Here is a 23,463-nt window from a genome sequence, read left to right as displayed (position 1 = left end):
CCCTTAAATTGGCATTGTACATCACCGTGTACGTTAGTTAGTAAAAATTGCTGTCGTAAATATATCTAATTTCCTAAGCTTTTATTATCAGAAACTACTTAATAATGATGTTATGAATAGTAGTAAAATATGTGATATGGCAAAAATTTGAAATTAACGTCGCTATCAAAAAATCTTTTCGAAGCGGCGACGCTCGCCAGTACCTCTAATAAGTTTTATTAAATTTCAACAACTTTTCTGTATGCAAGTTATGATTATTATGTTTTAAGTTTCATAAGAAAATGTTAAATTATATGAATAATTGGTCATTTTGCGTGCATAAGGCAGAATAATAAAGATAATCGCTGGTAAATTGGAATGTACACCACGGTTACCGTTGACAAGTTTGTAAAGATGTAGTTACATTCAACTACGGTAACCACCGTGTACGTTGCCAACTACACGGTAAATAAACATCGGTAACCACGGTGTACATTACCAACCTATCTGTACTTAACTTTTGTTTTGAATCTAACGATTTTGCGTGTCCTTGTTTATTTCAAATATTTTTAAACGATATGCTTTCCTTTCTTTGTCTGTAGTACTTAACACTATGTAGATCGCATAAGATTTTGGCTTTAATTCACGTAAAAATGTATGTTCTGATTATGAATCAGATTCCGATGAGGAACCAACGCGACCACAATTTTATTCTAACGATAGCTCTGATCCACATTCTTTAAATTCTTGGAGTGATTAAATTTGCTAGACAGCTTGTAGGGCGAGGATGAGGACGATAAACCACGATAAGCACCATTTATTTCTGAAAGCACGTTGATTCTCTTTCGAGCATATTAGAGTTCTATACTCTCCATCTACAGTTATTTATGTAATGATGCTTTGCCTACACTACTCTTAAACACTCATCGCCATTAACTAATAGGGTAACAAGAGCTTCATATAACACGTGAAATGTACCAGCCTGAAAAAAAAAGACAGAGTTAGATACAGCTTTAGATTACTTTTAGAACTTCCGGTTTGAGCTATTCGAAGGATATTGTAAAGCGACGAAGATTGGTAACCGATGAAATGAAAGTTGAGAAACTGTGCCATAAGAAAAAAAATACAAAAGGCTCTGAAATAGCGACCTACAGAGTTACAGATATTCTTTGGTTTAACAACACGGAGCATTTTCCTGAGAGTGGACCGAAAAATGTACGCTACAGATACTGTAAGGAGGGAAAGACGAAATTTTATTGCGTCAAATGCAATATGCTCCTTTGTTTCATCGTTCGGAGAAACAAAAAAAACTACATTGCTTTTGACAGTTTCACACTAAATTATGTTTCTCATAATAATTTACGTAAATTTTTATATAATATTTTACTGGCTTCTTGGCAGCGGTAACCAGCGTGTACATAGAACAATGTTACTTTTCTTGTTATGAAATTGGCAACGTGCATGGTGATGTACATAGATTTTCTGAAAAACTGATAATACTGGATTTTTTTAAACATTTTTCTGTAGACCCCCAGACGGTATTAAATAAAGGTATGCACCTATATTACATGTTTTTACAAATTTTTACTCTTGCCAATTTAAGGGTTAATTGAATCCGAAGCCAGCAAGTAGCCTTCCAGCCGAGTCATATATAGTGCTTTTCTCAAAAATGGTGCAAGAAACATAAATATCATAGAAATATTTTACAAAAGCAACGTTCTTACGTATATATTTTCACAGAAAAAAACCCTTGCCGCCTTTTTATTTTTTTAATAAAAAAATAGAAGTGTATTTTTCTGCCGAAAATACGCCAACCTATTTGAGACAGCTAAATAGTCGCGGTACTAATCATCTGTTTGGCTGTTTAATGGGCCTGTGCCTTCATTTGATATGGCCATTTCAACTTTTAAAAAGTTTGGAACTCGACAAATAATGGAATTTGTATGCAACATTGCAGTCCCAAAATCGAGACTGCAATGTTTTTAACTTTTTAATTTTTGACTGACCATAAACTACGCGCTTCGCGACCTATTTTTTAGACGGCAAAGTCGACTTTGCCGTCCATTTTTGAGAAAAGCTTTATTATCCTATCGCCTTTTTGACACCAATGTATTTCTGTGTCAAATAGCTGTCTGGACCGATTCCGATGCAGTATTTTTTTACGTGAAAGCGAGTTTCCTTGCGGTGGTGCTTAGCTATGAATGATAAAAATCGATCCAACAGTTTGACTGCTGTTCAAACATAATATATTTTTCAAAAATAATATAAGGCATTTTTTTTGCATAATTGCGTAGGGGGGTTTTAAACAATGCTACTTTACTAGTTATTTTTGGAACTTGGAAAGGCTTTAGATTATTAGGTACCTGAATCCAAAAATAAACCTGACTCCAAAAATTTGCTTGACTCCATTTCTTTCGGAAGTTGACTATGTTAGAATTATAACTGAGTAGGTACCTACCGTAATTATTAACTACAACAAATAAAGTTTATTTGAATAAGAAATAACTAAATTATGCAAAACGTAAATGTAGATATCAATTTGTGTACGTCCGATCCGTATCAGCCACTGAATAGTTTATTATTGTACTTATTTATAATTCGACGGTAGAGTTGCCATCAGATATATCGGATCGGTCAAGGCGCTCACAAATATCTGAACACACCTCTATTGCCAGGGCGTTAGAGTGAGTGTTCAGACATTGTGAACACCTTGGCCGCTCTGATATATCTGATGGAGACTGTACAATATTATGTTGGCTTTGTTTGTAATGTTTCTGTCCGTTTTCATTCCCGCAAAGTTAAAATAAAATTGGAATCTAATTAGAATTGGATTCGCAACTACTTTTCCTCACACTAGTATGTAGGTAATATTCGGTGACCGACCTTAGTGTTCCTAAACGAAAAAGCATATTTGCTTTTTGCTTTGCAGTTATTAAATAAAAATATATGAATTTTATTCAGTAAAAATAAATATGATCAATAAAATTACTCTATTAATTCATTGCACACATATGAATGTTGGTGTATAAGTGTGAGGCGAATGATTTGTTTCATCGATATCGATAAAATTGCATTTGTACAAAATAACGACGTAGAAAACATTTCATGAACGCTCGTTGGAGGATTTTTTTCTTTGAATATTAAAAAGAATGAAATGTTTTTTAGTTTTTTTGTGGTTTTCAGAATTTATAGAAATGGTAAACGGAGAACGTTCTCGAGAACGGCACAGCGGACCCTATGCGGCTTCTATGATTCGTGACAAAAAAGACACGACAACCTGAAAAGGATTATCCTGGGCACTGGAGGACTTCGTTTGTATATGACATTTATTTCGGTTTATAACCTGACGAAGGTGACAAAAACTCATTTATTATAATAATATAATAAGTGTTATAAAATGAATATAAAGCTAAAAGTAACTAAAATTTAAGACGACTAAAGGTAAAAAAGTAAAAATACCTATAAAAATTTTGCGCCCTTGGTACCCTTTTCAGCAGCGTGCCAGCAGCAGCAGCATGCCATAGCACTGGATTGCTATGGCCAATCTTTGCGCGAGATAGCTGCCTGCGCGAGGGTCACCTCTGGCCTCACTTAGGCGTTTGCTAAGCACCCTCGAGCCCTTTACCCCACGGTCCTAGTGTCTCGACGACGAGGAAATGGTTCCCAGTGGGCAGCGGATAGTTACCAGTGTGCGAGTTCTCGACGCCCTTCCCAAAAGGGAAGAAGCCGGCGATGTAGACGTCCGTCCGTCGGTTCAGGATGGCGTCGAGGTTCGGCTTCTGCGCTCCCACCAGCGCCAGGAGCAGCCATATCGCTGGATAAATAAATATTTATTTACCCCCTTATTCATAAACACGCTACAAACTTCAATTAGCTTATAGGTAATCGTTTGTCCTTATATGTCATTTGGGGTCATCCATTAATTACATCACACGTTTAGGGGGAGGGAGGGGGTAAAGAAAATGTGACATATTATGACATGGGGGAGGGGGGAGACACAAACTTTGCGACGTCACTTTAACTTCATCAGTAACCGAAAATTTATTTAAATTATTTTATTCGCTGTACATTTAAATAACAAATTTTTAAAACGATAATCGTTTTTATTCGTTTAATTTTCTTTCCTAAGCAATTTTGGGTTATAAAATTACTAATATTTATATCGTCAAAAATATTTTGATAAAATATTAATAATACTTAGGTACTTACTTAATTCGATTTGGCGATTTCGTAGAAAAAATGTGACGTAACACTAGGGGGGAGGGGTTTGCCAAATGTGACCAAGTGTGACAAGGAGGGGGGAGAGGTCAAAAAACCAAGAAATTCGTGTGACGTAATTAATGGATGACCCCTTTTGACTTATGTATTTGTAAGAAAGGGATAAAACATAATTTAACTAAATCAGACCCGTAAAGGTTTATGAATAAGGGGGTTACTTTATTGCACAAAATACAAAAATAAAGTACAAATACTTAATGCCTAATTAAATTAGTGTTTAATAAATATTAATTAAGCATATAAATATGAATTAGTGATTTATGTTTGTTTCAAAAAGAATAAATAAATACTTATAATAATAACGGTCGCAAATGTCGCAATTACCCCAATTATGTAGTTTCCTACTGTTTACTTATTTACTCCTCTGGCGCGGTTACCCTACCCTAGATATTCGTACTTATTATTAAGCCGTGCAGATTCCCCGCGAATATTAAAAAAATATCCCATAATTACTATTGGCTATGATATTATTTTATTGATAAAAACAAAGAAAGAAATAAACAAATATAATAAATCTTAAAAGTCTATAGATAAAAAATTTGCCCCCGATCGCCGTCAACGGGCTAGGTGCCCAGAAGGTTGGCCGTATTTCCCCGCTGTATAATAGCGATCCTAATACGCTGGGCGAAATAGTGGCCAGCCCTCTGGTCACAGAAGCCTCTATTATTGGCTTAATATTTAATTTTTTTTGGTCCAAGATGTTTCACTTAGATAGGTTACTGGTACCTATACTGGTTCTATTTTTTAATAGGTATTAAAGTAATATTTTGACTATCAAAAATCTTTCTCATATTTTTTCCTTACTTAATAAATTTGAAAGAGCTAGCTTTTTTTTTGTGGGTCGATAAATCAACTTTTTATATAATATCTCATTTCTATCAACTTTTAGATATTATACAGCTTTACTCTAAACTACAGATAAATAGTCCAAAATACTCTTACGTCCTTTTAGAAACAACGACAATATTTTAAGTACTCAAATGGATTATATTAAGTACCTAATACTTAATATATTATATCTAAATAAAAACTCTTACAGTAAAAATCACCAATTCTATACAAACGAATAAGCTATCTATTAAAATAATAAATAATTACTCAAATCGACCCACGGGTCTCGGAGTAATCGGTGAACATACATAAAAAAAAACATAGCCACAACCGAATATACAGAACCTCCTCCTTCTTTGAAATTGAAGTCGGTTAAAAAAGTTGTCGAATGACGTTTAGGCTACGTGCAAAGTTCGCCTTGGGTCTCGGTAGATATAATTATAAATAGTCTCTAGGTCAATAAGTTAAATTCAGGGTTAAATCACGTATAAATACTATACATATCACTCACAAAATAAATTTAGCAACCCAAGAATTAATCTTCATTAATTAAATAATAAATCTATTAAAATACCCAAAATTTCTTAAAGCAATTTATTACCTAAAAGGCAAACGATGAAGAAACTTACCGAAACCACAGTCCCACATGCTGAATCCCACTGCCCACTTTCCCACTATGCCCACACCATCCCACAATCCAGCTCAGACCGTCTCTCCGAGCCTAAGGACTCAGGTATCATAGTAAAACACACATTTTGCTGAAACCGTTCTTCAAGCGGCCTATGAAAACCACACTTAATATGCAGTACACGGAATGGCATCTATTTTCAGTTGCTTAAAACACAATATCGCATGCTATGACGTGATGGGAAGAAATTAAATTCAATCCCCAATAGGCTTCACCTTAAAGCTAAAACAATCTAAAATCAACCTTAAATGTATCACTTAAGGTTTTTTTTGGCTTGTTAAATGGTGGTTCTTGGGACGTTTGGCCATGGACAGCATTGAGCAAACAGGCAAAATTAGGCTTTGTCGGTGCAGATCGATATAGGGAGGGCAGTTGACGTAGGGATGTTTGTACCAAGGTCTATCGATAAAAGTATTCACCGGGGAGATATATTCAGCGGGTAGAATAGTAGATGAAGATATTCTATGATTTGGGAGACGAAGACTCGTTAGATTCGTTAGAAGATAAGTGTAGACAAAATACCAAGTAAAATTTAAATGTGACAGAAATACCAACGTGCTAAAATATTACAATATTCTACAGCAAATAAATGAATAGCAAGTACTTTAACTATTTATAAAAATATAGTTGTCATGCGAAAGGCCTGAACATCAGTATGAAATGATCTTAAAACACTTAATATTTTAATATGCTCAATAAAATAATACCTAGGTCAAAACAACAAAATTCGCAACTGCTTGTATATTTGTTTTTGTGCAGTTTATAAATTTTAATTGCTGTACTAAAATAAAAATTCGTTCTTATTCGATCACGATAAACTATATCGACAACTCAATACCCCATCCCTACCAACCCTCTGAATACTGAAGCACGCATGCGCACAACACAGGGCGTGTCATCCCCGGCTATCTCTACCAAGACGTTCGTTTATCGAATCTGTTACTTCCATCCCGCTTCCACTCCTTTGCAACCAGTATAGAGGAAAAAGAAAGCAGGAGCGTAGTTTTGGTTCTTCGAATTTCGAATGCTGTCTTGCGCAGTATTGTTTCCACGCACACATTGAACTGCATTCGCTCTCGTATTTGTGCTTTTGTTTTCCATTACTGGTTTTACTGCAAGATAGAAATATTGCGTATATTAAAGCAGCAATGTATATGATAACGTTTGATACGTATCAGATGCTTCCAACTTTCCAAGTTCTAATTGAGTTGTGAAGTTAGATAAAGTTTTATGAGTTTATTGGGTTTTGCTTCACTAGAATTAGTGATGTTTGGCACCAATTATCTTAACAAGCTTTGAATTAAGACATTTAAGTTTGTACTACTAGGTATTAGCTCTATTCTTTTTTTATATTTACTTAAGTATAATAATATTTTTATTTTTTTTGATGATTGGCAGTCCTCAACTGTGCGTTTCTTCAGAAACTTCCTGCCTCGCACAGTTAAACTGGAATGAATTGTCATTCGTGGTATTTCCGGTCCGATACGACGTTCAAGAAAAGAGCGTACCTACTCCCATATTAAATTTCGGCAACGCACTTGCAACCCCTCTGGTCACTCTGGTGGTGCAGGTGTCCATGGGCAACGCTAATTGCTTACCATTCGAATTTCGTTAAAATTTTAATTATATTTCAATACCGTACTCTATTACGTAACTCCTAAAGCTTATTTTCTGTTGACGCTGCTTTAAATGTGACAGATGATTTTTGGCATTGCCATGCTGAGTCACACCGTTCCGTTATGAAATTATTTTTACACACAGCAGTATATGTATTAAATTAATTTTGCTGTATAATCGAATTTTAATTGAAATATATGTATTGATTTAATATTTTACATGTTACGTTTTAATAAGTATTAATTATTATTGTAGTAGTAGCTGAAAATTATAAAGAATTTACGTTCCGTTCGACGCGCAGGAATTGAACAGTCAAAAGTTCCACATAAGCGCTTGGTGGCTGACAACACCGCCAAGATACGTGGCCCGTGTATATTCCGCTGGTCGTGTTCTTGTTTATATTTTTTACTAGAAAATATCGTGAAAAAACACTCCATAAGCCGTAAGTATTAAAAAGGGGTTCTTTACCTGCGTCCTGTGCAAATTATAATAGTGTAATGATTGTTTTTTTGTGTAAAAATAACTTACGAATCGAAAACGGCAGCTGTCAGATTTCACTTACCAATATTTAGGGATAATTCAGCAGATTTAAGTGATTTTCGTTGTAATTACGACGTTATTGTGCAATGTGTGACTTGAGAGATAGCTGGAGATTGTTTTTTGATTATAAATGAATGATGTTTGTTAATATTTTGATTATGCCAAGTGACCTAACAGGTTCTAATCGAATCCTAATTAGACTTATTCTGCAACGTTTACCGTGTTGTCATTCCTGATTTATCCTTGTTTATGCTTTCATTAATAATATCTAATTGTTAAAACATTAAGAAAATGGGTAATAAAAGACTAACCTAAATTATATCTTTAATTGTACATTCTTATCAAACTGGTTGACATACATTTCATATCATTGTGTAAAAAACATATTTATCAGAAACCCTACGATGCATTTTCTTCTTAACAGGCCCTTGAATGGTGTAGACATTTTATTGATTATTTACATGCTATGCAGTTAAATTAATTGAATCCAATATGTCACAAATGAGTGTCCTAGTTTTTTGGCTCACAATAAAAATGTATTGCATTATTAATAGTATCAAGATGGAGAAATGAATCTAGAAATAAATGTCATCTAAGTGAAAGTAAACTAAAATCTCATTGCATCAAATTAATGTATATTGAATCGTGAAACTCTTGAATGACATATTAGAATATATTTCCACACAGTGCATTGTTGTCACTTTGGGCTCGCCATTGTATTGTATCCTTAAAAGCTTTTTTTTAAATCTGCAATCGGCTGTTCTAGCCATAATCAGATGGTTTGTCTCTTTTTTTTTAAGTTGCTATTTAGGGTGGTGTTCCATTGAGCACCATCACCAGTTTACGTGGGAGTTTATTGTCTCTGGTCTAGCCCTAGGATGTGCCATCTTTTTAGCCTCGGTATGTAGTCTTGTTCGTTTAACAGGTTTCTGGCTAATTCATTGCAGTGGATTTGAAGTCTTTCCTTGTACTTTTTGCAGTATTCATTTGTAATGTAATGTAATAATCCTTTATTTCAGACAGTAGATTGCATTATTTTCTACAGTTCTTGCGTTTTTTTCTGTCTGTGTGCCATTTATTGGCAAAAGGCCTCCTCCAACCTTCTCCATTCCTCTCTATCCTTGGCAACTCTCGTCCATGTGGTTCCTGCTGTGGCTTTGATGTCGTCCACCCATCTTGTAATGGTCTACCTCTTTTCCTTTTCTTATGGCCTGTGAACCAGTTCATTATCGATTTCGACCATTTTTCTTTGCCTCTAATTGTAAGTATTCATTTACCTCTTGCTTTATAGTTGGTATTTCTGTATCCTTAAAAGTACCAAATAATTTATTTTTTATTTCTTTTAAAGGATGGGTTTTTGTCACATGATGATGTCACCTCTCAATGTCGTCGTCGTAAATTTCTAAGCTCTCTCCATTTGACTCTATCCAGGGCTGCCTCCTTGATTTCCATATGTAGTAGTGTATTATTATTTACTACATTATTTTTAGGGTTCCGTACCCAAAGGGTAAAAACGGGACTCTATTACTAAGACTCCGCTGTCCATCTGTCTGTCTGTCACCAGGCTGTAACTCGAGAACCGTGATAGCTAGACAGAAATTTTCACAGATGATGTATTTCTGTTGCCGCTATAACAACAAATACAAAAAACAAAATAAAATATTTATGTGGGGCTCCCATACAACAAACATAATTTTTAGGGTTCCGTACCCAAAGGGTAAAACGGGACCCTATTACTAAGACTTCGCTGTCCGTCCGTCCGTCCGTCCGTCCGTCCGTCCGTCCGTCTGTCACCAGGCTGTATCTCACGAACCGTGATAGCTAGACAGTTGAAATTTTCACAGATGATGTATTTCTGTTGCCGCTATAACAACAAATACTAAAAACAGAATAAAATAAAGATTTAAATGGGGCTCCCATACAACAAACGTGATTTTTGACCAAAGTTAAGCAACGTCGGGAGTGGTCAGTACTTGGATGGGTGACCGTTATTTTTTGCTTTTTTTTGTTTTTTTTTTTGCATTATGGTACGGAACCCTTCGTGCGCGAGTCCGACTCGCACTTGCCCGGTTTTTTTTTCGTCGTTTTTGCGTAATGGTACGGAACCCTTCATGCGTGAGTCTGACTCACACTTGGCCAGTTTTTAAGTATAGATTGCACATCATCCTGGCCTCGTCTGATAGTGGCGATGCCAGGACGATGTTGCGACCTAGCAACTACCTATGTTGGTAGTTTTAATGTCATGTCACTCCTCAGCCCCTCATTGCGGACACATTCTACCGAATCATATTATAAATAAATCATGATTTGCACCACCTACAATATCATTTGTTCGTAGAGTGTCGTGTCGAGTTTGCCTTGTATGATGTGTTTTCTTTTGTGCAATAAGTAAATAAAATCATGGTCTTTGCAAATAGTCAATTGCTATATTATTTATAAAATATAGCAAGTGTCTATTACCTTAATAGATAATTAAGGTAATTGGTAATTCTGATTATTCTGAATACTTCAAAAGGTGCACAGACAAAACATCTCCCAGACTGAGCATAGTCGCGCTACCCCCTCTGCGACGCATACGGTAATTTTACTCTATGTTCGAGTCGAAAGTGTCTTTGTGTGACGTCCGTGTCTTTGAACGGACCAATCACGGCACGGGACTTCGCTCACCTCGTCCCGCGCACCCCCGCATTTTTGGCAGCATCGGTTGCATGAAATAATTGCTCTAAACTCGGTCTAGAGGATTCCTAGTCTATGCCTAATTGTGAAAATGGACAATATTTAATATTAATTTATCATTTCAGGTACAAGGCTAGGCCAGCACCATGAACCCACAATACCTGCCCCCAGGGCCGAACAACAATGCACCGAACAACCCTCTCGGTTCCGACTACAACGGAGTCCAGAACGCCAACATGTACAGTCAGAACGGGCCACACAAGCCATACGACAGCGATATGGCCCAGAAAATGCAGGGCATGAACTTGAACGGACCTCAGGGCTTCTCCCAACTACCACCCGGACAATTACCGCCTGGCGCTTTCCCGCCAACATCCAATTTTGGTGGACAGCCTGGATTTCGGCCACCAAGTGCTGGACAGTTTCCGCCGAGACCAATGCCTGGGCAGCCACCGCAAAGTCAAACTCCTAATTTAGAGAACAGGCCGTTCCCGCAAGGGCCTATGCCAGCAAAACCACCTAGTCAGCAAGGTCCTGGGCTGATGCCAAATCGTCAACCTCCAGGGCCTATGGGGCCTCAAGGGCAATTGCCTCCTGGTGCTCAATCACATCCTGGTATGCCACCAAGCTCGCAACCAGGCCAGATGCCTCCAGGCCAAGGTCCTCCAAGTCAGTTCGGTCAGATGCCTGGCCAGGGTCCACCTGGTCAATTGCCTCCAGGTCAAATGCCACCTAGTTCCCAGGGTCTTGGTTTACCTCCTACATCACAGGGCCCGCCCCATATGCCTTCTGGTCCTCAACCTGGAGGCCTGCAGAGTCAGCCTGGTCAAATACCATCACAAGGACCGCCTGGGCAAAATTTTCAAGGTCCTGGACAGCCTCCAAGTTCACAAGGACAGTTGCCTCCACATAGTCAGCCAGGACCTCAAGGTTCGGGCCCTATGGGTCCTCCTGGACATAAACCTATGCAACCACCAATGCCTGGGCAACCACTAATGCCTCAACAACCACAAATGCCAGGACAACCGCCGATGTCTCAGCAATCACAAATGCCAGGGCAACCACCAATGACTCAGCAACCGCAAATGGCAGGTCAACCACCAATGCCACAGCAACCACAAATGCCAGGACAACCTCCAATGTCTCAGCAATCACAAATGCTAGGACAACCTTCAATGTCTCAGCAATCACAAATGCCAGGGCAACCACCTATGCCAGGGCAACCACCTATGCCAGGGCAACCACCTATGCCAGGGCAACCACCTATGCCTCAACATCAAAGGCAACCAGGCATGCCACCTTTTGGAGCCCCTCAGTTTCCTCAAGGGCAACCACCACAACCAGGGTTACCGTCGCAACCTGGGCAACCATCGATGCCTGAGCAACCTCAAATGCCTGGGAAATCGCCACAAATGCCCGGGCAACCACCGATGCCTAGCCAACCACAAATGCCTGGGCAACCACCAATGCCCGGCCAACCTCCTATGCCTGGCCAACAAATGCGTCAACCAGGTACGTTGGTACAAAATTGTGCTGTATGTAATTTTAACATTTTAAGGAATGATAATGAATCATCACATCAATTTTAGTTATTATCTGTAAAAATTTCTACATAATTTCGACAAAAAAGCAACTAAAAGTTTTAACAAGTTAAAATGCATGTCAAGTTTTATGAATATAGTAAATTTTAAGAGAAGTTTGCAGTTTTAAGCTTAGAAGTGTGTGATTCTGATATAAATCGTAATTATACAATCCTTTCAGGATTGCCGCCTCAACCCGGTGCGCCCCAGCAACCGCCAACGTCGCAATTTAGCCAGTACTCTGCGTCGTTACCCGGCATGCCGCACATGCCACCCCCGCTGCAGCAAAAGGGACCTTATGGTTAGTATCTTCTTCTTCTCAACATATTTGCATCCACTGCTGAACATCAGACCGAGGGCTGGGAGAAACGCGCCGAAATGAGACCGGAGTGGCGTCATGACATTAAAGTCAGAACTTCTAAGCATGACGATGACTGGCTGGAGAACCTTAAGCGGAAGTCTTCGTCGTCCTCTACCACCTCCTGCGGACTCGCGTTTTGTGTGCGACCGATGTGGCAAGAAATGCCGCGCTGCTATAGGACTTTATAGCGGGACCCCATAAACACACAAGCGCCGCAACAAACATCTACAACAGATGATGTGGCCAATGATGATGCTGAACATATGCCTCTTTCATGGATTTCCATGTTGTTCTGTATGCGGCGGTTCGATGCCAGGTCGGCTCTGCCGTCTGGTGAGTATAGGCATGCATGAACTGTAGGGGGCAGCACAGGAGCCCCCTGTTCATTGGCGCGCATAATGTCATGTTCTTATTTTAGATTTAGATTAGTTATAGTTTTCCATTCACGGCCCCATTGCTCTAAAATCTGAGTGTATGCTCGAGCGGGGAGTGCAGCGCAGTAAACACAAACAAACAGCAAAAGGGATGCAAATGACCTCAGTGCACGCTGTTGACATTATTTTGATTTTATGCGTTCTATACATTGCCATTTATACAAATGGTTATTTCTTGAGCCTACGGTAATATTCGTTTAATTATTACACTCAACTATGTACGTAATGAGAAGTCGCGAAATGGACGATCTGCGTTTTTTGGGATGAATGGTTACAAATCATTAGTTTACGGCAAAGTACTGCTATACTTATACTAAAATGAGGGGCTATTATTTTAATTAGCAGTGAGTATGTTTATGTTTCATTATTCAAAGCCGTACCTATTATTCAAAGAGGGTTATTTACATTTTTAGGTCAACCCCCAATGCCTGGTCAACCCCCAATGCCAGGACAACAAATGCCTGGACAACCCCCAATGCCAGGACAACCCCCAATGCCAGGACAACCTCCAATGCCCGGACAACCAATGCAGCCGATGATGGGTCAGCAGATGGGACAACCGCCCATGCCCATGCCTGGTCAACCGCCGATGCCTGGTCAACCGCCGATGCCTGGGCAACCGCCGATGCAGCAAGGATATCAGCAACCGGTATGACTATTTTCTCATTTTTTTTTAATTGTGGGGGTAAATTAACACGGCTGTATCTCATGAATCGTGATAGCTAGAGAGTTGAAATTTTTACAGATGTATTTCTGTCGCCGCTATAACAACAAATACTAAAAACTGAATAAAATAAATATTTAAGTGGGGCTCCCATACAACAAACCTGATTTTTTTCCCGTTTTCTGCGTAATGGTACGAAACCCTTCGTGCGCGAGTACGACTCGCGCTTGGCCGGTTTTTTATTGAACAACTAGACTCTGTCTGCAATTTCGTCTGCGTTGAAACTATCTGTGCAATTGAATGAGGAATAGACATCAAAATATGTATCCAAAGAAGAAGAAGAAGAAGAAATACTTTATTTGGTGTAAAGCATAAAACTTAACCTATAATACATCTTATTCTAATATATTCTAACACCAAAATGGATGCCATATGCCGATGACTAAGATACTTAGTCATGGCGCTGGTTTTCAGGGCAACCAGGAGAAACACGTAAATTTTCACACATAATATTATATCTAGCAAGGTGATTTGTTTGTAATGTTACAACGAATTATGAACTTATCAAACAGTTTAGACAGACATTCAAGTCTTTAACAATTGCAGCATGTATTTTGTCTAAAATTGAAACCACCATAAAACTGCGCCACCATTTAAACGAGTTTCATTGTTTCAGCAATCCGGGTACCCGCCGCAGTACCAACCCCCGTTCCCCGCCCAGCAGCCCGGGTACCCCGCCCAGTACGGCCAGCAGCCTCAAAAACGGCTGGACCCTGACCAGATGCCAAGCCCTGTAAGTACTGAATATCTATGTCCGTTTTTAGGGTTCCGTACCCAAAGGGTAATACGGGACCCTATTATTAAGACTTCGCTGTCCGTCCGTCCGTCTGCCTGTCACCAGGCTGTATCTCATGAACCGTGATAGCTAGACAGTTGAAATTTTCACAGATGATGTATTTCTGTTGCCGCTATAACAACAAATACTAAAAACAGAATAAAATAAAGATTTAAGTGGGGCTCCCATACAACAAACGTGATTTATGACCAAAGTTAAGCAACGTCGGGCGTGGTCAATACTTGGATGGGTGACCGTCTTTTTTTGCATTTTTTTCCGTTTTTTTTTTGCATTATGGTACGGAACCCTTCGTGCGCGAGTCCGACCGCACTTGCCCGGTTTTTTAGCATTAGAAAGAACTTCGCAGAAGTAAGCTTGTGGTTCCAAATCCGGCACTTTTAGCGGTAATAATTTGAAGTTAATTATATGTATTGACCATACTACATTAGATAATTCAATAACTATTAACAATTAAAGAGCCTGATAAAAACTGCACGCTTGCTTCTGTGGAGTTCTTTCTAATGCTAAAAAAACGAACTATATAAACACAACTAAAAAACTAAAACAACTAAATAAATAAAACACAAATGAAGGGAGTGTCTTACATCGCCACGAGTTGTGAATTACCTTTTCGCACGTGTATTGTACAAAGTTTTACAGTACAGTATGGAGCAAATCTTTTGAAGTCTCTTGAATAATTTGTTGATATAATTTAGATTTGATTTAGCTTTTTATCGGTGGTGCCCGAGTGAATCTGACGTCCGATTTTCAGATCCACGTTCACAACCAATGAACTCGGAACTTATTTGTTATTATTTGTGAAGCAGGCAGGCAGTTGAAATAACTGATAAGGGGTCATCCATTAATTACATCACACCTTTAGGGGGAGGGAGGGGGTCAAGAAAATGTGACATATTGTGACATGGGGGAGGGGGGAGACACAAACTTTGTGACGTCACATTAACTTCATCAGTAACCGAAAATTTATTTAAATTATTTTATTCGCTGTACATTTAAATAACAAGTTTTTAAAACGATAATTGTTTTTATTCGTTTAATTTTCTTTCCTAAGCAGTTTTGGGTTATAAAATTAGTAATATTTATATCGTCAAAAATATTTTGATAAAATATTAATAATACTTAGGTACTTACTTAATTCGATTTGGCGATTTCGTAGAAAAAATGTGACGTCACACTAGGGGGGAGGGGTTTGCCAAATGTGACCAAGTGTGACAAGGAGGGGGGAGGGGTCAAAAAACCTAGAAATTCGTGTGACGTAATTAATGGATGACCCCTAATGCCTGTATCTAGTATCTTATGTAGGTACGGAATATCATTTGATATTTACCACTATCGTTTTGGTGAAGGAAACCTGCATACATCTGTTAAAAAATTCAAAGGTGTATGTGAAGATTGTGAAGTCCCCAACCCGCATTGGGCTTGCGTGGGGGCTATAGCCCAAACTCAGTCGTGCTTGAGAGGAGGCCTGTGCTCAGCATTGGGACATTTAAAGGCTATCCCTCTTATTCATAAACGTTTACTAAAGTAGACAAGCCGATAATAATCGTTTGTCCCTTTTCATCATACCTATACGTCGGAAAGGGACAAACGATTATTATCGGCTTGTCAACTTTAGTAAACGTTTATGAATAAGGGGGTATATTATTAATTTCAGATCCAAGTGATGGCGGACGACCAGGCGAGCCGCGGGGGGGTGTTCAGCACCAACGAGAAGGGCGCTGTTCCACCGCTGGTCACTACCGACTTCATCGTCGACGATAAGGGGAATGCTAGTAAGTCAACTTATATAACTCTTGTTTAAAAAATTACACCAATTTTTATTTTGTCAATCAAATGCGCAATTGTTAGTATAACGACATATCTAAAAGCAATCTTGCAACAACAAATAGCCAAAGTCAAAGTCAAATAATTTATTTGCTATAGGTATACAAATATACATGCAAATATAAAATATAACAGTATTTACATTTAAAATAAATTTACATAAAATTATTATTTCCAAAAAAAAAAAACGTTAAATATTAATTATATCCACACTTAGCAAAGCAATCTTGTAACAAAAAAATGCACACGAACAAAAACAAAAGTTGATTTTCCGTTTCTGAAAATGTATGATACATAATTTAACTTAGTTTTGTATGTAGTAGTAGTTAGTACCTAGTCACTTTATTGTACACAACACAGGTTTACAAAAATAAATTACAGTAATCCCCACTTGCACCATCCCACTAACCCGGGGTTAAGCGGTTTAACCGTCAACTCAGTGTCAACCAGTACTGGTAACCATGGTAATTCTAGATTTAACCGGTCAACCCCGGGTTAGTGGAATGGTGCAAGTGGGCCTAATGGAAGTACAAAGGCGAATTTATCCCTATAAGGGATCTTTTCCAGCTAACCTTTGAGTAGATATAGAGAGAGTGGACATTGATTCCACCTATTTATCAAATATTTGTCCCTTCCAGGTCCGCGATTCATCAGGAGCTCGATGTACAACGTGCCGGTGACCGCTGACCTGTTGAAACAAACCGCCATGCCGTTCTGTCTTGTGGTCAGTTTACATTTTTAGGGATTACTAAGACTCCGCTGTCCGTCTGTCTTTCACCAGGCTGTATCTCATGGACCGTGATAGACAGTTGACATTTTCACAGATGATGTATTTCTGTTGCCGCTATAACAACAAATATAATAAATATTTTAGTGGGGCTCCCATACAACAAAAATGTATGGGATTTGACATTGACCGTCTGTTTTGTAACGATTGCTAACCGGCCGTTAAAGGTGCACAGTTAAGTGAAAATGCCCATCTTACTCAATCAATGTACATATCTTTGGTTTGGTCTGAGTAAGATAGTCTCCAATTTTTTTTTCACACCACCTATTCGGAAAAGAGCTTTTTCTTCCCTGCTAGGAGGGATCGAAGTGGCACTTTTCCTCCCTGCTAGGAGGGAGCAAAGTGACACTTTTCTGTTCAAGCACACTATTTTTACATTTTTTTGTACTTTATTTTTTTAGCTTAAATAATCTGTTCAAGCATCACATTGTGTTAACTCTAAGATTTTTTATTTTCCTCATAGTTGATGTGAAAAGCAGTATGTGTCACACGGTATCAAAATTATTTCGTCTTGGGCGTTAACACTTGAATCCCTCATTACGCTCAGGATTCTACTTTAGAATCTATTGTAGAATCTATCGCTTCATTCAGAATTCAATGTATGCCCTTGACGGAAATATAATTATCATTTTGATCCCTTGTAACACAAACTACTATTTCTTCAGATATCCCCCATGGCGGAAACCTTCGAGCAAGAGCGGCCGCCCCCTCTCCTAGACTTTGCAGCCCTGACGGGGAGCCCAACTTTGGGCCCGGTGCGCTGCTCGCGCTGCAAGGCCTACATGTGCCCTAACATGAAGTTTATAGACGCAGGGAGACATTTTAAGTGCGCGTTCTGCAAGGCTACCACGGAAGGTTCGTACACTTTAGAAAAAATATGTAAAAGTTCCATCATGTAGAAAATTTGAGCAAAGTTGCATCATATGGGCAAAGTTGTATAACCTGGGCAAAGTTGCATCATAATGTGCAAAGTTTCATCATATGAAGCAAGTTTGCTGCAAAGTTGCACAGGGTTTACATGTGCCCTAACATGAAGTTTATAGATGCTGGCATTGCTGGCAGGCATTTTAAATGCGCGTTCTGAAAAGCTACCAGTAAAGGTTCCTAAATTTTTTTACTATCTTAAGTCCCATAATACCTACTTGATTTTTGCAGATTTGGATTAGAAACTTTTATTATGGTTTGATTTTATTACTTGTGACTTAAGATAAAAGTTCCATCATGTAGGAAAAGTTGTGCCGTGTGAGCAAATTAGCGCTATATGGACAAAATGGCACCACGTGGGCAAAGTTGCATCGTATGGGCAAAGTTGCACCATGGGAGCAAAGTGGCGATATGTCAACAAAATTAAATTGTGAATTCATGTACATATTTACATACATTGTGATATTCAAGCGTAATTAATTTTTATAATCTCAATCTAGGATAAATGCGGTTTCGTCATACCTAGCTATTCATTTTCTGTATGTAATAGTAAATCCACCCACAAGATGGACGGACGACCTTGTTAAAGCCGCCGGAAGACGCTGGATGCGGGTGGCTTCCAACCGGTACGAATGGACGTCCAAGGGGAGGCCTATGTTCAGCAGTGGACGTCTTATGGCTGAGATGATGATGATGATGAATAGTAAATACAACGCTCGATATATTTGCAATAAAATGACAGAATACCTGATTGTCCACAGTACCCATGGAGTACACACAGTACATCAACAGCATGCAGCAATACGGACATCTGCCCGCAGAAATGGCGCTCGGTGCCTACGAGATCGTCGCTACGAAGGAGTATTGTCGAGTAAGTACATTATTAATTACAATACAATAAAAACATTCTTCATTGCTCACCACTATCAAGAAACATGACATACAAATTAAACATAAGTATACATCAAAATATGGTAGACAACAGTCGGTCTTATCGCTAAAGAGCGATCTCTTCCAGACAACCTATTCCGAGAAAATCACAATTATCACATACAGTACCGGTCAAAAGTTTAAGTTCACTCTGTAAATTCGGTTAAATGAAGCTATAACACAATGTACTAATAAAAGTATTTAATAATCTTTTATTACATAATAAATTAAAGGTAATTCTCTAATTTAAAACCACAATTAAATAAAAAAGATCAGTTTTTGCCAACTTTAGACTCTTCAAAATATCCGCCTTTTGCTTTCAATGCAACACACACACACACTTTCGGCATTCGCGTAATTAGTTTTTGCAGTGGTGATGTCGAAATTTTATTCCAACAAATGTATAGGTATTCCCAAAGCTGTTCTTTATTAGTTGGCCGCATTTTTCTCACACTCCTGTCCAATTCATCCCATAACAACTCAATTGGATTGAGGTCGGGCGATTGAGGAGGCCAATCCATATATTTTAATTCTTTTTGGTTCTCTTTGGATGAAATGTAGTTTTTGCACAACTTCGACGTATGCTTGGGATCGTTGTCTTGTTGGAAAACAAAACCTCTGCCTACAATCCGTTTTCCAGATGGACAAGCGTGACGTTGCAAAATGTTATGATACATTTTCTTATCCATTATGCCATTGACTCTCACGAGATCACCAACTTTATCACCCGCAAAGCATCCCCAGACCATAACTGATCCTCCACCGTGCTTCACTGTTGGCAACACGCATTGCTTTATCATTCGTTCGCCTACTTGTCGTCGAACATATTGACGACGACTCCCTCCAAAAATTTCAAACTTCGATTCGTCAGAAAATAAAACTTTAGACCACTGTTCAACGTCCAGTTTTTGTGTTTCTGGGCCCATTTCAACCTCTTAACTTTATTCTGACTACGTAACAAGGGTTTTTTGGCAGCAATACGACCTTTTAGACCATAGTTTCGCAGACGCCGTTGCACTGTCGAAACCGATACTCGCTGTTCTCGGGTGGCGTTGAGTTCTTCGCAAATTTCTGGAGCAGTTAGAGTACGTTGGCGTTTGCTCTGCACGCAAATAAATTGGTCTTCGCTTTTAGACGTGACTTTTGGCCTACCTGACCGAGATCGACTGCAATTAAGACCGGTTTTTTGTTTTCGTTTCAAAGTACTCACGACAGCGGTTTGAGAAACCTTCATTTTTTCAGCGATTTTCCGCGTCGTGTAGCCCTCATTTGACAGAGTTACAATAACAGCACGAGTTTCGACACTAAAATCGGCTTTGCGACCCATTTTAAATGATTTCTAACTTCACGAAATCTCATAGGAAACACGGAACAAAAATATTAAATGGATCAAATTTTCCGAATAACATAAAACGATTCCTCCAAGAGGTATTTTTATTGTTATTTGGTAGTAGTGGAAACAATTAAACGTTTGAAATTCAAAACATATTCTATATTTGAACATAATTAAATATGATAACCTTATTTCGCAGAGTGAACTTAAACTTTTGACCGGTACTGTAATTTTATTAAATTATGTCCTGAATCTGAAAATGATCCTAATCACAAGATGAATTGCCGATAGTTTTGGTATGACACTTACATTTTTCTGTGTCTTTCAGAAGTATTAAGATTTGCGTCTTTTTAGGTCAGGAAATGAATGTTCAAAAAACGTTGTAGAGGGAAATGCTAGGAACACAGTTTTTGACTCCGTAACTTTAATTAAAATCCCTAAATAAACTTTCAAGAGCGGGTATCTCAAAAACTATTCAAGATATCGAAAAACTTGACTGGATAAAACTTGTAACTAATTTTATCAGCTTTCGGTTTGTCTTAGTAGTCATGTCGCTAAGACGCAAAGTTTCCAAGATATCAATGAAAAACCGAAAAATTTGACCTTCTTTCCCCCCTCTACCCCCCAGCACCGGGGTTACGGCCGGGGACTTTTGATATGTTCACCTCCTAACTAGTCCAAACAAAGTTACGGAGTCAAAAATTCTGTTCCTAGCATTTCCCTCTATATCTTCTTATTGCTTGGCCTATGTAGCAACACTCTAATATGATGGTTCATTAGGCGTGTTTTTTTAATACAGGGTTTTTATATAGTCCATCTTTGGAAACCAGCTAAAAATGGACTAAATAGTCAGTATTATATAGTCCATTTTTAGGATGGCACCGTTCCTATCTTAACGTTTTAAATAAGTAATCAACTTTTTTATAATTTGATCGTTTTATTTCAGAATAACACACTGCCAAACCCGCCCGCCATAGTGTTTTTAATTGACGTATCCTACAATGCTATCAAGAGCGGCCTCGTTCACACCATCTGCGAGAACATACAGGAGATTATTGAGGTACTGTTATTACAATGTTTACTGTGACTTGAAACTTTTAATTGGAATTCGAATCATGTGCAGAACGGCGTAACGCCATATAATTTAATATACATAGTAATAATAAGGCTATTTTAGATTTAATCTGAACTATACGCTCGCGATTATATCGCGAATTCGAATAAAATGTCTTTAAGATTTTATTTTAGAATAAATTAATTTATAAAATGGATTAATCGGATTAATTGTTGTAGTTTTAGAATATAGCTAAAACTTCAACTATTAATCTCCTCACTCCCACCATCATCATTTATTCATAATAATTATAGGACAGTAAGTACCTGGCTTTTCCAATTTTAAAGAAAAGTATTGATAAATGATGTATTGAAGTTTAGGCAGCCTATTTTTAAACAATCTTCTAGGATTTTAAAATACGTTAAATCAGCATTTCCCAAACTATGGGTCGCGACCCATTGGTGGGTCGCGATCGAATATTTAGTAGCCCCTGAAACTACTAGGGAATCTGAGCGTTAGGCACTGGTCCCACCGCGAGCTAGTAAGCTATGAGCTATCGGCTATAAACACGAACAAAAGATAAGCACTCCCGTGTAAATAAAAGAGACACAGCGATATTTATAGCTCACCGCTGGGCGAGTAACTATAAAATATCGCCGTGTCTCTTTTATTTACACGGGAGTGCTTATCTTTTGTTCGTGTTTATAGCCGATAGCTCATAGCTTACTAGCTCGCGGTGGGACCAGTGCCTTACCAATAATACATATTTTATGTCGCCTTTTTAAGACGGCCAAGAGGTGGGTCCCGAATTTGGCAGTTTTTGTAAGGTGGGTCGCAGCCCAGTCAACTTTGGGAACCACTGCGAGATTGTACAGATTCTCGACCGTATTTCATAGCATTTAGGCTTATAATAGCTTGTTTTTCACAGGCGATACCCAAAGACGAGCAAACGGGTAAAAGCTGGACCCGCCTCGGCTTCATCACCTACAGCTCCACCGTCCACTTCTACAATATCAAGGTAAGTTGTTGCAACTTTGCCCATTGACAACTTTGCCCTCGCATGGCAACTTTTTCCAAGTTTATGCACGAAAATACTTCACAAAAAAATAAATTACATTATAAATGAAGACCTATAGTTCTAAACGTGTTTGTAGAGAAGCGTGCTTCTCCCATGCACAAACAAATTAAAGTTAATGATCATGGATAATAGTTAATAGTGTAAATGTTTATTTTAAGTAATTGATTCTATTTATTGTGACTTTAAATTTTATTGTTTTTATGTATTGTGCATTTAAATTTATTTAATAACATTTTTACAACATAATAGAAACCCTAAAACTTATTTATATAGTATTTTAAATATTAACAATAGATTTTAAGTCACTATGTACCTAACCCCAATGGATCCTAGTTATCTAAATAAATATAATAAATTATAATTATAGTAGAAGAGGTATAAGAATAAAAAATAATATTCTTCGTATTTGACAGGTGATGTAGATGTCCCTGTACATTATGCCAAAGAGAATAGAGTGTATAGAGGCGGATTGTCAAAGTAAATTATGTAGCCACTGTAAATTTACTGCCATCTTTCGACAGAAGATTAAAACTGTTAGAACGCCATTTGACTTTGATCCTTATTCTTTCACTTATATGTGTTAGTCATTTTGACTTATGTATTTTTAAGAAAAGGATAAAAGATAATTGAACTAAATCAGGTCCGTAAAGTTTTAAGCACATTTTTGTTTTCAGGGCTCCCTAGCACAGCCCCAAATGATGTCCGTGGGCGATGTGGCGGACATGTTCGTACCCTTACTGGAAGGGTTCCTCGTGACGCCAGAGGAAAGCGGGGTGGTGTTACAAGCACTGTTGCAGCAACTGCCCAACATGTTTGCTGACAACAAGGAGACGGAGACGATATTGCTGCCAGCCGTGCAGGTGCGTTGCTTGCTTATAGTATAAAGTGGTATCCAGACGGGACTGATCAAATCGGTCGATTCGATCAGAAATGAAATTGGCGTCAATCTCCAATTTTAGATTTATGGTGATATTAGAGCCCTCTAAATTGAATTCGGCGAGCCAAATTGGTATTTGAGTCCGCACCTCC

General features: G+C 38.3%; 2 protein-coding genes across 4 annotated transcripts in view; one reads left to right on the top strand and one right to left on the bottom strand.

Annotated features, from left to right (window-relative positions):
* LOC134675604 (gamma-aminobutyric acid type B receptor subunit 2) overlaps window positions 1-6,129 on the bottom strand; it is a 31,850-nt gene extending 25,721 nt beyond the window's left edge. For 2 of the 3 annotated variants that reach the window (XM_063533926.1, XM_063533928.1), the window contains exons 1-2: window positions 5,718-5,932; window positions 3,665-3,793 (exon numbers count right to left, since the gene is read on the bottom strand). In XM_063533926.1, the coding sequence (XP_063389996.1) occupies window positions 3,665-3,793; window positions 5,718-5,736 (148 nt within the window). In that variant the 5' untranslated portion in view covers window positions 5,737-5,932. Of the gene's footprint in view, window positions 1-3,664; window positions 3,794-5,717 lie in introns of all 3 variants that reach the window. The other variant, XM_063533927.1, reaches the window with a different exon arrangement.
* Window positions 6,130-7,714: 1,585 nt separating this feature from the next.
* LOC134675530 (protein transport protein Sec24C-like) overlaps window positions 7,715-23,463 on the top strand; it is a 28,337-nt gene continuing 12,588 nt past the window's right edge. Inside the window, 13 exon segments of the mRNA XM_063533795.1 lie at window positions 7,715-7,835; window positions 10,735-11,779; window positions 11,870-12,121; window positions 12,371-12,490; window positions 13,398-13,633; window positions 14,325-14,441; window positions 16,159-16,276; window positions 16,967-17,052; window positions 17,781-17,970; window positions 18,801-18,910; window positions 21,249-21,362; window positions 22,285-22,374; window positions 23,109-23,294. Coding sequence (XP_063389865.1) covers window positions 10,756-11,779; window positions 11,870-12,121; window positions 12,371-12,490; window positions 13,398-13,633; window positions 14,325-14,441; window positions 16,159-16,276; window positions 16,967-17,052; window positions 17,781-17,970; window positions 18,801-18,910; window positions 21,249-21,362; window positions 22,285-22,374; window positions 23,109-23,294 — 2,643 coding nt within the window. The 5' untranslated portion in view covers window positions 7,715-7,835; window positions 10,735-10,755.

The sequence above is a fragment of the Cydia fagiglandana genome, chromosome 22 (assembly GCF_963556715.1).
Source record: "Cydia fagiglandana chromosome 22, ilCydFagi1.1, whole genome shotgun sequence".
NCBI classification, from domain to species: Eukaryota; Metazoa; Arthropoda; class Insecta; order Lepidoptera; family Tortricidae; genus Cydia; species Cydia fagiglandana.
This window is presented reverse-complemented; position numbering and strand designations above follow the sequence as displayed.